Source organism: Melitaea cinxia, chromosome 3 (genome assembly GCF_905220565.1).
Source record: "Melitaea cinxia chromosome 3, ilMelCinx1.1, whole genome shotgun sequence".
In the NCBI taxonomy this organism is placed as follows: Eukaryota; Metazoa; Arthropoda; class Insecta; order Lepidoptera; family Nymphalidae; genus Melitaea; species Melitaea cinxia.
The window spans coordinates 7115726-7130270 of NC_059396.1; the positions used below are offsets into that span (position 1 = coordinate 7115726).

Genomic DNA, 14545 nt, shown 5'->3' on the forward strand with positions numbered 1-14545 from the left:
ATATTACACTAACACTCACACATCATATATATGTATGTGTATATAAAGTATCAGTGTTTAATTTATAAAATATTATAGTATTATTAATATGTGTATTTACACAAGCATATACCGATAGTACACGGCAGACTTGACATTTGTTAAAACATCTTACCGCGCAGAATCGAGGAATTGACCGTCGGGAATTTTAATAGGCGTCTCACGAATTGTCTCTCCCGTAATACTAAATACTTTATTAAATACCTAAGTAAATAGAGCTCAAAACACACTCTGGTCTTATTTGCATCTGTACTCAGCGACAATCAGCGTGACACTAAAAATTCTGAAAAGCTTCGCACTGACTTCTCAACTTCGACGGTCATCGCGACTAAAATCAGCCTGTAAGTATTGTGCCCGGAAACATTACCCTGCTTGTGTCTGGGGTCGCAGCAGGCTGGGTACGGCAAGTGCGGCTTCAGCGGCTTCACTCGGACGCGGTAAAACCGAGAGCCGCGAACCATGTGGTAACGATTCCCATTCTGCAAAATTTTATTAAATAATAATAAATATTTTTACACGCGGTTATCCGTTACCAAGTAGTTTGTGTTATAGGTAACGGGCGGCCGATATAGCTACATCTATTTTTAACCGACTTCCAAAAAAGGAGAGGGTTCTCAATTCGACTGTATTTTGTTTTTGTTTTTTTTTATGTATGTGACATCAGAACTTTTGACCGGGTGGACTGATTTCGACAAAGTTTTTTTTAATAGAAAGGTGGTGTGTGTTCTTTGATCCCATTTAAATTTATTTGAGATCTAATAAATACTTTTTAAGTTATTTCTAATAATGCGTTTTTACTTGACGCTTTTTTCGTCGACCTACGTTGTATACCACATATCTTTTTGTACCGATTTTGATAACTTTTAATTTAATCGAAAGCTGATATTTATCATGTGGTCATATTTAAATTTCATCGAGATCTGTTAACTACTTTTGGAGTAATCTTTGATAATGTGTATTTACTTGACTATTTTTTCATCTACCGACGTTGTATTACTTGTCGATAAATTGAAGTCGGTTATTTTTCGTTTGCCTGCAAACACAATTATCGATAAATATATGACCACCTGAATTGTCTCTTTTGTTAATTAAATAACACATGACCACCGCTCTGGGCTAATGGTGAGTGTACCGTGTACGCGGCTAAACACCAGTTGTCGTTGGATTCGATTTCCGCTCAGAGTGAATATTCGTATTTGCACAAATATTTATTTCGGGTTTAGGCGTATGTCCTTGATGGTCTCCTTATCCAGTCACGAAACATAAAGCCGCTGATCCCAGTTGTTATCATAATTACCTGATAGCACAGTTACTCATGGTAGGGAAATTCTCCGCCTACTAGAGACTTCTATATTGTGAATAGAACTTTGCCCGACCGTGGAATATGGAAGTCTGATTCAGTTCAATTTCCACCGATCGATCGCAACCTAGGTATAATGGTAGATAGCATATAGGAGGTATTTTTCATACAGCAACAATAAATAATGCTTTAACATATTTTTTACCTTTTTCGCGTAGCAATAATCTTTAGATTCCACTATACCGATGGCGTACAGACGACGTTCACTTTCATTTTTCACATGAATGCTCAAATCGAGAGCGGGTAGACTGTCGCCGTGAACGAAGTACATCATCGGTGATTCCTTGAACGATAATATTTCAGTAAAAAAATTGTTACAACATAAAATATATATTTAGTATAACTTCTGCACTTATGGAGTAAAACTTAGGGTGTGAATGTAACACTATTGAAAATCTTCTAACGAGGATTGCACAAATTAGACTGACAAATAGTAAATAATTATCTTTAATTCTTTGATATAACTTAATGCCTGTGTTTTAGGTAATAGTCGACTAATATAAATTTAAACGTCATCATCATCATTACAGCCTATACAGTCCACTGCTGGACATAGGCCTCCACAAGTTTACGCCAAAAATAACGTGAACTCATGTGTTTTGCCCATAGTCACCACGCTGGGCAGGCGGGTTGGTGACCGCAGTACTGGCTTTGTCGCACCGAAGACGCTGCTGCCCGTCTTCGGCCTGTGTATTTCCAAGCCAGCAGTTGGATGGTTATCCCGCCATCGGTCGGCTTTAAATTTAAACGTAATGTACATAAATAAATACTATATTACAGACAGACTCCGGGCGGGAATCGAACCCACAATTCTGGAATAGAAAGCAACGTAAACCAATTTTCACTGAAATAGGGCACAGCAGAAAATAACCTGCTCAAAATCTGGAGCAATCTGACTGGGGGAGTACCTCGAGGCTCGAGGTTACAGAAAATCACAGATAAGTAATACTGCGTTCAAGCAGTGTTGTGGTCTTGTGGTGAGTAAGATAAGCAGAGCTCCTGGGGAAGGATTGGAGGTAGAGGATTTGACAGATTTAACTGAGGTAGGGCACAGCAGGAATTTCCTGCTCAAAATATGGAGCAGCCCGACTGGGGTAGTACCTCGACCTTACAGAAGATCACAGCAAAATAATACTGTTTTCAAGCAGTATTGTGTTCCTGTTGGTGAGTAAGGTGACCAGAGCTCCTGGGGTATTGGGGATTGGGTCGGCAACGCGCTTGCGATGCTTCTGGTGTTGCAGGTGTCTATAAGCTACAGTAATCGCTTACCATCAGGTAAGCCGTACGCTTGTTTGCCGACCTAGTGACATAAAAAAAAAAGAGGGCGGCAACGCGCTTACGATGCTCTTGGTGTTACAGACGTCTATGGCGCTACGGTATTCGCTCACCATCGGGTGAGCCGTACGCGTGTTTGTGTAAAAAGGTGTAGGTGGGCGTGTGAGAGGCGACCTGCAGCACGGTGTAGTTGAGGTGCTGCGGGTCCCACAGCAGCAGCACGGTGTGGCCGGGCAGGCAGGCGGACAGCGACAGCGAGCCGCCGGCCAGCCCCAGCGGCGTGTGGCAGCGCGCGCGCCGCCGCGGGGACGACCTGCGCACACGCACGCTCACACCGACCGAAACTATCGCCTACACTCCCATGCACACACCGCACTCGGTACCGACCACGACCGAAGACCCCTGAGACCCCTGTTTATATGCCCATGCAAATTACTCGACTCGGTTTCTGTACTTTTACACGACATTAAATTCTAATGATAAGGTCAATGTTAGTGTTAGTTTCGTATCACATGCGAAGTAGGTAACGACCGACTGTAAAATATTGTTTTTTTTTTTTATTATTATATATAACGATATACATAAATATCACATGCAGACTTAAAGCAGAAATCATACCCTACAACTACAACATACAACCCTTGGTGCGAAAAGCAGAATCGCTGCCAAATGCGTCAACACACTAGTCAACAATCCAAGTTCATTCCACTAGAATACCACCTGTATTCAATTCTTTTAAATTGTGGGAAAACCAATCCTTATAAAAACACGTTCTAAACAATTACAAACCATAACGTCTGTTAAAGAGTCTGTTACAGAACAAGAAAAAGAACAAGAGGTAGAGGTAATGGTGCAAGGATTAAAACATTTCAAATGTTAATGGTTCTATGAAGGTAAAACTCCATATTAACTTCCCAACAATCAAGACCATCTGTACGAGAAAAAAGAATAAACAAGTCCCGATGACCTATGACCCCGATCCCGATAAACCTAGACTGGTTGATAAACAGGCTTGGCTCCGCGGGGGACCAAGTTGTGTGCCTAAGATGATCTTTCTGCCAGATTATGAAATAAAGAAAGCCTAAAAAACTCTGGTCTCAAGACCCTGGTGGCCACGCTATTCCTTGATAAAGTAGGGCAAAATATTGCAGAGATTCCACAACTGACCCTGAAGACTTGACAATGTGTATTATGTGCATTACCCAAATACGTCCCAAAGAATTTAAGGAACTACGAGAAGATAGTCGCGTTGAAAAAAGTACTGAGGAACATCCTTAAGTTGGGTATCTTAGCTTTATCAAAGGTTTGAAGATAAGTTGAAAATAAATAAGAACTAAACATCGTTCCAAATCAGATTTCATTCTAATTAAGAGACTAACAGTACCAAGGCGAAACAGTTCGCCCGTCAAAAACATCATAAGAATGAATATTATGTCGAATAGAGTTTCAAATATCGAATAATTTCGAATGTCAAATAGAGAGCAAGGTGAGTCACTTTACACGCGGAATTACTCTGAACAATATTCGCTAGTCATGCATGTGTACGCACCAATATCGGCACATTCGGATTTCTAAGAAAAGGTGTAATGTATGAGGATACCTTAAAACATTTACTTTCTTCGAATACCTATAAAGCTGTAGGAGGGGGGGGGGGGGGGTTAACAGTACCAGGGGTACAAGTTTCAGTGGATAATTTGGCTATGGACGAAGGAACCAAACGGCTGAATAGAACAATAGGGGAACTCTTTAAAAATGATTATCTAGAAAATGCGTGGAAACGGGAATGTCTTTGGAGGAGATCCATCAATTATATGAAGATGTAGCTCAAAATCAAAAATCAAAAATAGCTTTATTCAAATAGGCTCCAGGAGCACTTTCGAATCGTCATTTTACAAATTAAAACTTTAAAAATAAATTATTATTTTTGTAAAAGTGAAGCTACCACCGATTCGGAATGTAGATTCTGCAGAGAAGAATCGGCAAGAAACTCCGCAGTTACTCTTTTGAAAATAATATGTAAACTGTGTTTTAGTACAAAATTATAAACATGTTGCATGAAATACAGCGTCACTAAGTGCACATATCTTTATCAACTATGTAATCCTGCACCGAGTAATAAGCTTTATCTATTTTTTTTTTTATTAAAAACTTTAAATTTATGTTGAGACAATTCCAAAATCGTTTGTGGTATTTTATTATACAAGCGAATACCATGACCCAGAAAGGAAACGTTTACTTTGCGCAGTCGGAAACTTGGAGTTACAATTTTGTTATTCCTTCTCGTGTTTACAATGCGATTATTACTATTTATTTCAAAACAATGAATATTTTGGTGGATATACATAATATTGTTATAAATATACTGCGACGCGATCGTTAATATGTCCACCTTTTGAAAAACGTCCCATAGGGAGACTCGAGCTCCAAGATCGTAAATGCCGCGAATAGCCCTTTTTTGCAAGATAAATAGTCTCAATATCTGCAGCATTACCCCCCAGTAACAGGCCGTAAGACATAACACTATGGAAATAGCTAAAATCAAAATGCTATGATAAATGAGCTATGATCAAAATGGCAAAAATCCGAATTATAATAATCGCATGGTACGAGGCTCATTGAATAGCAACATAAATATTTCGTTTAGTCTCGCACTCGTATCCAAAAATCTGAAAGCATTTAATCTCGAGCAGCGGAACTGTAACGATCGCTTTTATGTTTAACTAGCTACCCGGACAGACTTCGTTCTGTCAAAAGTTAATAGTAAGAATTTAATTTTTATTACTTTTTTTAATTTTCTTTTTTTTTTTAATTATTAAAACCTTCCGTGGGTCTTAAGGAACGTACAGAAAAATTAATTAGCCGAATTGGTCGAGCCATTCTCGAGTTATACGCTTAGCTACAAGGATTTTTATTTACATAAGATAGAAGATCATACAGCAAGATCCGTTAAAAACAGATACTTAATTAGAAGTTTAGAACCAAATAATTCTTGGACCAGACATTCTAACACAATAAGAAGTTATTTAGTGGACGAATAACTCCATACAAAAAAAAATACAAAAAAATTACGGGTGATAAAACAATTCTTACAGTCTTTAAGCGATTATGTTGGTCCGTCATTTATTCATAGGAGAGCAACGCAAAAATCTTACATTGCTGTAATGTTTCTCTTTTCAATCAATAACAATTACTTTTTGAGGAATTTTACACCCATAGTAATTGACAAGCCATCCTAAACCTTTTTTTTAAGTCAATATGAATCGCCTCACAAGTACGCGAAACGTTCTTAGTAAAACCACCTCAGAGCTTGAATATAAGTCTTCAGATAGTAAATGTTTCAGACACGGTTGCTAACCGTAATCAACGACCGACGGGAAAAATTATTTACTCAGCTTGTCTCTATGTGATCAAATCAGAGATGTGATCCGTCGAGGAACCTGAACCTGAGATATATCTCAACTCGTCGCGAACCTGTTAGCCTGAAGTTGGCAATGGACGGGGGGACTCATAGTTCGAAGAGTCGTTGTTCGTGGACATCCTAAGGGTCTTAAATATTGACCCCAAAACGTGTAGCGCAGTACTGGCAGACCCATCGTGAAGTAGACCGATGAACTTAACACAGGGAATCGATGGTTTCTGGCAGCGCTGGACATGAAAATGATTCGAAATAATTTTTTAAAGCGAGAACAACCAATTAGTCAGACAGACACTTTATCTAAATCAGACTTCGTAACAATAAGGACATCCACAGACATAAATCTATGTAATAGTGAAACGTAAATATTTTTTGCAAATACCCTTCTTGCATGTAGGAGAAGAGGAATTTGCCCTTGAGGCGTGAAACGTCAATCTTTATTAAGAAATAGTAAGAAAGAATAATTCGCCACTACACTTTTAAACGTAGTCGGTAGGACCACAGATACTTACGGATCTACACTTGAACAAAAAAAAGAATAACCTCCATATAAAAAGCGGCAAGTCGACTTTCATAATTTTCATTTGTTATAATAATAAAGCCTCTACTTTTGTTAGTGAATGAATTGATATATACCAATACATAAAGCTGACGAGTTTTTTTTTATTTGAAATTTTTTGTGTGTTGAATTGTCCATTTACCCGGAAGGCTATATCGGTTTCAAATCACAAAGGTTCTAAAGAAGTTTCAATTCAAAAACGTTATAATAAATTGACAAAATAATTTCGAAAATAATGAAAGAGAATAATCGTGTAATGAAAACTTTCATTATCTCTATGACTTTTATGACCTTTTATGATGAATATCCATGTGGTGGAAGAATGAAGATGCACATGACTTATGTCTGTGGACTCCTATTTAATTACGTCGTCTTAATAGCATGTGACCACTTACCTGCCGTCGCTACTTTCGTCTTCTCTACTCTTCTCAGATTCCTCATTCTTCTTTTCCAACTCTCTCTTCAGTTCAGTCACTTGTTGCTGCAGCGAGGCCTTTTCATTTTCAAGCGTCGCAAACTGAAATTATATATTATATTCTAGAAATCCAAAATATGCAATATACATTGTTGACCAATAAATTTTATTACTTCCATGGCAGTAACAGTTTATGAACAGAAAAATTATAACCGTAACTACTTCTTGCTTTATATATTTAAAATAGCATTAAAAATGTACATTTTCGCAGTACTCTTCACTGTAATATTGGTTTTCATGTACACACTATTTGTTATGCACATGCAGTATATGACGACCGTGTATGGTGTAAGGGGTTCGATTTCCGCCTAAAGTGGATATTTGTGTTTATACAAATATTTATTTCCAGTGTGTTTGTTAGTCCTTGTGGGTCTCCCCACGCGCCTCGGAGTTGTTATCGTGTACACCCGATAGCGACTGTTACTTATAGTAAGGAATAAATCCACCAACCGTCATTGGAGCAGCGAGCAAGCGATGCAGTATATATAAAATATTAAAACTAAAAAATTTAATTTGAAATGATCAATAAACAAGTCTGTCTACATATGTATAAGATAAATAAAAAATAAGTAAAAATCTTAACATACACACACAGTTAACTGATTAACGCCGAGTTGCACGTAAAGAAATTAAAATTTAAGTAGTGATTAAACTAATTTAATCGCAAGAATTGTATGTATATTCTTGTGCAACTCGGCGTAAGCTACATATTTCTTTGTCGATAAGTAAAACTACAAATAAATATATTTATTACACCCAGACACGGGGCCGAACCGCAAAGCGATCGAATCGCATTATCGAACGCACAAGCCACGAAGCAGACAGCAGGGCCACTACAAACTGGGCCAATGATCTACACCCGTCCGTCGGGGCGGTTCCCGAGTACCTGGGCCTTGAGCAGCGCGTCGTAGTCGTTGGTCTCGGGGTCGGTGAGCTGCTGCAGCGAGTCGCGGAACTTGGCGAGCTCGCGCGCCAGCTGCTGCTCGCGCTCGCGCAGCAGCTCCAGCTGCCGGTCCTTCTCCGACAGCAGGCGGCGCGACACCTCGTTCGCCGACACCTGCACACCACAGACACTATTGAAACGGCTCTCATGGGACACCCTTCGACCTGAACCCTACGAGTACGCCTTTCATAGGATATCGATCAGCGAAGACGCCTTGCGACGAGAAACATTTTCGATACGGGTCTAATAGGACGTCGTTAATTATTTTTTCACTGTAAATATATTTATAAATACTTTTCAGAAATATTTATATTTTTATTAATATTTATAATCTGGTATTTCACGTCAAAACACAATTTGAATTTTACGTATTATTAGTTAAAAGCTATTTATGTGCGAATTTTAAGGAAACGTTAGATTTTATGTTAGTTTCAAGCTCGCTTTGGTGACAAACAAAAAAAAATATCTACTAATTGTAAATTTGTAATTATTTTCTATACAGGGGAATCCATTTGAGCAAAACCTTATACTTAAACCTATGATAGCGCTCGATATTTCATTTGACACCACTAAACTTGTTTGCAATAAGGAGGGGTGAGAGATCAAATTAATACATTTAAAAACACCTTAATATATAGCGATATACATACACACAATTCATGACCAAATAAAGAGCTAAAGAAATTCTTAAGAATTAAAATTATTCATCAGACTTTAATTTATTAAAATTTACGTTAAATAAGTCAATGTAATGAATGTCACGCCACCTTCATTAACATCTAATTTTTAAAATATTTAAATACAATGCCCGGTGATATTACGTCAATCCCAAAGTAAACATACAATATAAACATATTTGAGGTATGTTAAGTAGAGGTTGTATGTAATTACAATAAACAAATAATTTACTAGGTTTTATGAAAAGCGAAGTAAGTGATTTGCTGTCGACAAATCACTTAGAAACATCATACCAGATACTTCATTAAAGTAAATCGATAAAATGATGTTATTTATTTATTTATTTAATTTGGACAAACATTAGTTGCTACATTACAATTTTCACATAAAAACTATAGGTACTACAGTTAAGCTTAAATGCGCAACATTTTAAGTTGTCAGAACATGCACAAAAAGAGATGTAACACTAGTATTATTAAAATATTATATCGACAAATTGAAATACAGATAAGTAAGTTAAAAACAATCATAAACAGCAAACACAAAAATCATTTATAAGTAATTAATCCCTCAGCAATCCCAAAACAACTTTTTTGAAGGCAGGTAATTTATCATCAAAAACATCCACCTTCTCACATATATATTACTAGCGGACCCGGCAGACGTCCTGCCCGGAAAACAGCTACCAAATTTGATAGCTTATTTTATACCGATAGCAGCCTGCCGGGTCCAATTGAGATAAAAACTAACATATCTTCCAAGTTAGACAAACTTACAAATGCTTACAAAATTTGATAAAAATTGATTCAGTAGTTTCAGAGCTACATACAGATAGATAGCAGCGCTACCTACCGAGTCCAATTGAGATAAAAAATACTACCATATCTTCCAAGTCAGACAAAATTACAGATGCTTACAAAATGTAATAAAAATTGGTTCAGTAGTTTCGGAGTTACATACCAATAGCAGCGCCACCTATCGGGCCTATTTAAGATAAAAACTACCCCATCTCCCAAGTTGGACCAAATTACAAATGCTTAAAAAATTTGATAAAAATCGGTTCAGTAGTTTCGGAGTTACATACATTTAAAATTTTCATTGTTAACGCCCACCCCCGTAATCCTTATTGGGCATGAGTTATCCTAAAATCCGCTCATCGATCATTTCTACATCACATATAGGAGATTCGTACCAAATTTGGAGTCGATAGTTTAAAAACGGGAATTTCCCATTGTTCCACAATATAATAGGCAATGTGAAATAGCTAGTTAATACCGTTTTTACTGTATGTAAATCAAATTAAAATGCGGTCTACGAATAAGATCAATTTAATCATTAATAACTTACGTAAAATGCGCCCCAATATATTATTGAACATAAACTTTATTGAATAGCAATAAAGTTCAAATTGACTCTACATTTTAGTTAGAAAACGTTTGTATGGGAAAAAGAAAAGGGCTGTTTTTAGGGTTTTCACGGAAATTATTCGAATTTTTCTCACCGTAAAAACCATCCTTGGACTTCATCGAACATTTAAAAAAAAGAATTGGTAAAATTGGTCCAGGCGAACACATTTTACGATTCATTTTTATATATAAGACTAACTGTTGCCCGCGACTACGTCCGCGTGAAGCGCGCGTCGCGTCGAACAAAATGGTTCGTTGAATTCTTCAGAATTGTGGTATGAAATAATGTAGTAATAATATAGTATTGTAGTGTAAATATGTTTAAAATATACTGCATGTAATTTAGTTTTTAATAGGGTTCTACGTAAATATATGCCACGGAATAGCGTAAAGCATGCTCGTCCGTGACTCCGTGACGACAGGGGTAAATAAAAAAGTATTCTAGTAACGTAAAAGTTAGATATTGTAAAAAATATATTTTGTTGTACTGCTTATAAGTGATCAATATTTTAAATGTTTCTTGAACTGGGTTGCAAACGCGGTTATTTTCCTTTAAACCAACCCTGCTGTATATGTTTCATACAAACTATCAACCCCAATTAAATCCCCTTAGCGATAGAATATCGTAAAATCCTTTCTTAGCGGACGTCTACTAACTATATCTACAATTAACATCAATTAACTATAATCTGCCATGGATGGACCATCCAGCGGTTTCTGAGTTCTCGTGATGAGTGAGTCAGTGACCTTTTTCTTTTATATATATATAGAAAGATTACGATGCATTATTTGGACACCTCCTCACTATCTATAGAGCATACATTTTAGTTTTTAGTTTCAAGTCTCTTACTTCAAAAACATAGGACTTTCATACAAACTTCCAACCCCCGTTTTATCCCCTTAAGGGTCGAGTTTCGTAAAATCCGTTCTTAGCGGATATCTACGCCCTCAAAGGAACCTACCTGCCAAATTTCAAGTATGAAGCTGTTATAGTTTCGGAGATTTCGTTATGAGTGAGTCAACACACCATCCCCCGTTTTAACCCCAAAAGGGAGTTGATTTCTAAAGAAACATAATTTGAGCACCTTCTCACTATCTATAGAGCATATGTTTTAAATTTCAAGTCTCTTACTTCAAAAACATAGGACTTTTATACAAACTTCCAACCCCCCGTTTTATCCCCTTAAGGGTTGAGTTTCGTAAAATCCGTTCTTAGCGGATGTCTACGAGCCTACTTGCCAAATTTCAAGTTTGTAGGTGTTTTAGTTTCGGAGATTTCGTGATGAGTGAGTGACCTTTCGCTTTTATATCTTCGATATACGGGATATGGCAGAGAATTTTTTTAGGTTAGTTCTGGCAAGCGGCTGATGCAACAAACCCGAATTTATAAGCCCAAGTCGAGGCAGACGACGTGAAACACGTAATTCAAACGAACTCAAGAGGGTAGGACAATTAAGTTTATTTCTTAGTATTTTGTAAAGAAATATTATGTCGTGCAGCTTTCTGCGCGTCAATAGGCCGTTCATTTTGAAATGTTTTAATCTATCGACATATGACAGAAGCCGTTTATGTAATCCACACGAAAAAGCAATGTTCTTTAGAAAGCGTTTCTGAATGCTCTCTATTCTGAGTTGGTGTACATTGTAATGCGGTGACCAAACTACAGAACAGTATTCCATCTGACTCCGTACATAAGTGTTATAGATAGCAATTTTTGTGGTTGGTTTCCGAAATAGTTTACTATTACGAATGACAAAGCCCAACATTTTAGAAGCTTTACTAATTATGTAAGTCATGTGAGGTAAAAACGACAATTTTGAATCAAAAATGACTCCTAAATCCCGGATCTCCGACCTTTGTTGCAATAAAGTTCCGTCAATATGGTATTGATTTTTTATTATATTATGGTTGCGCGTAAAAGAGATATTGTAGCACTTACTAGTGTTTAATGGCATTTTGTTAGCTATGCACCAACTTCGTATAGAATCGAGTTATTGTGTATCTATTGTGTTGTAATGTTTTTGTCAGTGTTATTAATATAGGCATCATAAAAATTATTTCTGCTCTTTTCTATGACATCAAAAATTTTATTCTATTTATTTATATACCATTTCCTTTGACATATAAAGTTCTCCCTATCAATTTTTAATTTTTTCCTTAGTCATGAGTAATGAGTACTATTAACAACAATCCTGACAGGGACAAATCAATGCAGTGCCTTAAAGTACTACTGATATTTACAATAACAAGTATATATGTTTAAAACGACACGTTGGCGTTGGTATTGCAGGTTCGATCCCCGCACATAACAAACATTTGTACTGCCCATGCAGATGTTTGCCATGGTCTGGGTGTTTGTGCAGCCCTTGTGGGTCTTCCCACCGTGCCTCGAAGAACATATTAAGCCGTCGTTCCCGGTTGTTATCGTGTAAACCTGATAGCGATCGTCATTCATAGTAGGGAATATATCCGCCAATCCGCATTGGAGCAGTGTGGTGGATTAAGCTCTGATCCTTCTCCTGCAGTGGAAAGGGGCCTATGCCTACCAGTGGGATAGGAACCGAAATAAAATATGAGGAATGTCAAACCTGTTTATCGGTTTCGTACTTCGCTTTCAATGCTGCGATTTCTGCATTTAGCTTTTGTTCGAACTCTGCTTTGCACTTATCTATGGTTTCTTGTATAGCTCTCTCCTTCTCGACTTCAGCATTTTCTTTTGTTTGCATGATGATAGCGTTGTGATTGCTTATCTCGATCACATCTGTACGCTCGATTTTCTCAAGACTGGACTCTGAGGGTGATCGATCCATGTTATTTGTCAGAGCCACAAGACGGAACCTGAAAGATTGAGAATTAAGTGAACAACTTTTATTATATTATTGCCATTTGATAACTTTACTAAATTTAGCGTTAATTTCGTTAAACATTTTGTTTATACATAGATAAACTAAAAACCAATTTCTTTTTTACAGTTAACGCGTCACTTGAAGGTCTTGATTAAGTTTGCCAATTGTTATTTTCTGCATTATCCAAATAAATATCGATAAATTTTACAGCACAAAATTCAGCGGATTTCGTTACAATAGAAATATTTAGCCTTACCTAGATCTTAAAGACTCGATTTCAGCTTTGTATTCCAGATGCATTTTTTCCTGCATTTCCTTAAGATCTTTTTGTTTTCGAGCTTCGAATTCAGTTAATGTACTCGTAAGTTTTTTTACTTCTTCGCGAGTTTTTTCCAATATATCTTTAGTACTTTGATGTTCACTCTCTATTTTCATTATTTCATTCTTATGTTCGCCTTTTAAATCGTCAATTTCTTTCTTTAGGTTACTAATAATGTTATCTTTTTCATTAAGAGCTGCTTTTATATCGCTCAGTTCTAGTTCATGATCCACCGTTAGCCTCTGAGTATGCTCACGAAATCTTACATCTATTTCTTGCTGGTTTCTCTCCCAAGCTCGAGTGATCGATTTATAAATGTTTTGAACAAACTTTGTCTGCTCGTCAACATCCTTCTTGAGTTTAAGAAGCTCGTCCTTAATAAACATAATGTTTATTTTACACAAATTAAACAGTTTCGCTAAAAACTCTTGCAACTTTACTATGTTCAGTTTTTGTGTATCCATGTTTTCCTAAAAAAAACGTCCATGTCAAAATAAAAACTAAAGAAAATCGTTATACTATTACAAAAAGTAGAAACTAAACGAAGCGCATAATTAAAGTAAAGTATAAATTAAAATAATACTTTAACAAAAACGTCTACACTAACGCTATATGGGGCCGGCGAAGACAGGAGCAACGAAAGAAAATAAAAATTCAACCACTCAGATAAGCTCATTACACCTTTTAATATATTTAAAAACAATACGATAGCGTTCAAGTAGGAAATAATTTCATCCGATCTAAATGAGCTTAATAAAATAAATATTAAATTTAGTCTTATATGAGTGGTGATATGTTACATGTAAGTGCACCTGTCCATCGCGGCCCCATTCCAAGCTGGAGGGTAGGGACTCGTCGATGTAAAACTCGGAGTTCACAAACTCGTCCCTAGGGCTCGTTTCCGGTATAACAGGTAGTGTTCGCACCTCTGTGACGGTGGACACAGCCATCGTGTCCGGGACGCAAGTTGTCGATGTGTCCGTCGTTTGCTTTGGCCCACTCTGCCGACTGAGTTTTTCGAATTCTGTGTCGGTTTCCGATTCGAAATCTCTGTAAAGTTTATATAATTTTAATAATTTATGTATAATTTATTACCAACACTTGCAGTTAAAGCGGTCGTTGCAAATGGCCAAACTCCTATAAAAAAAAATACAAAATATCTCTAATCTAATTTTAACTACATTCCATAAGATTTAATTGTGAACTAAAGTAGGCTTATGGACAATCCAT

At 36.9% G+C, this 14545-nt stretch overlaps 1 protein-coding gene across 1 annotated transcript in view; it reads right to left on the bottom strand.

Moving 5' to 3' along the window:
* Positions 1 to 14545, bottom strand: part of LOC123669357 (RB1-inducible coiled-coil protein 1) — a 32615-nt gene that overhangs the window by 2688 nt on the left and 15382 nt on the right. The window contains exons 13-20 of the mRNA XM_045602964.1: positions 14242 to 14365; positions 13253 to 13785; positions 12739 to 12988; positions 8010 to 8180; positions 7044 to 7165; positions 2849 to 2987; positions 1545 to 1682; positions 407 to 518 (exon numbers count right to left, since the gene is read on the bottom strand). Coding sequence (XP_045458920.1) covers positions 407 to 518; positions 1545 to 1682; positions 2849 to 2987; positions 7044 to 7165; positions 8010 to 8180; positions 12739 to 12988; positions 13253 to 13785; positions 14242 to 14365 — 1589 coding nt within the window. The remainder of the gene's footprint in view (positions 1 to 406; positions 519 to 1544; positions 1683 to 2848; positions 2988 to 7043; positions 7166 to 8009; positions 8181 to 12738; positions 12989 to 13252; positions 13786 to 14241; positions 14366 to 14545) is intronic.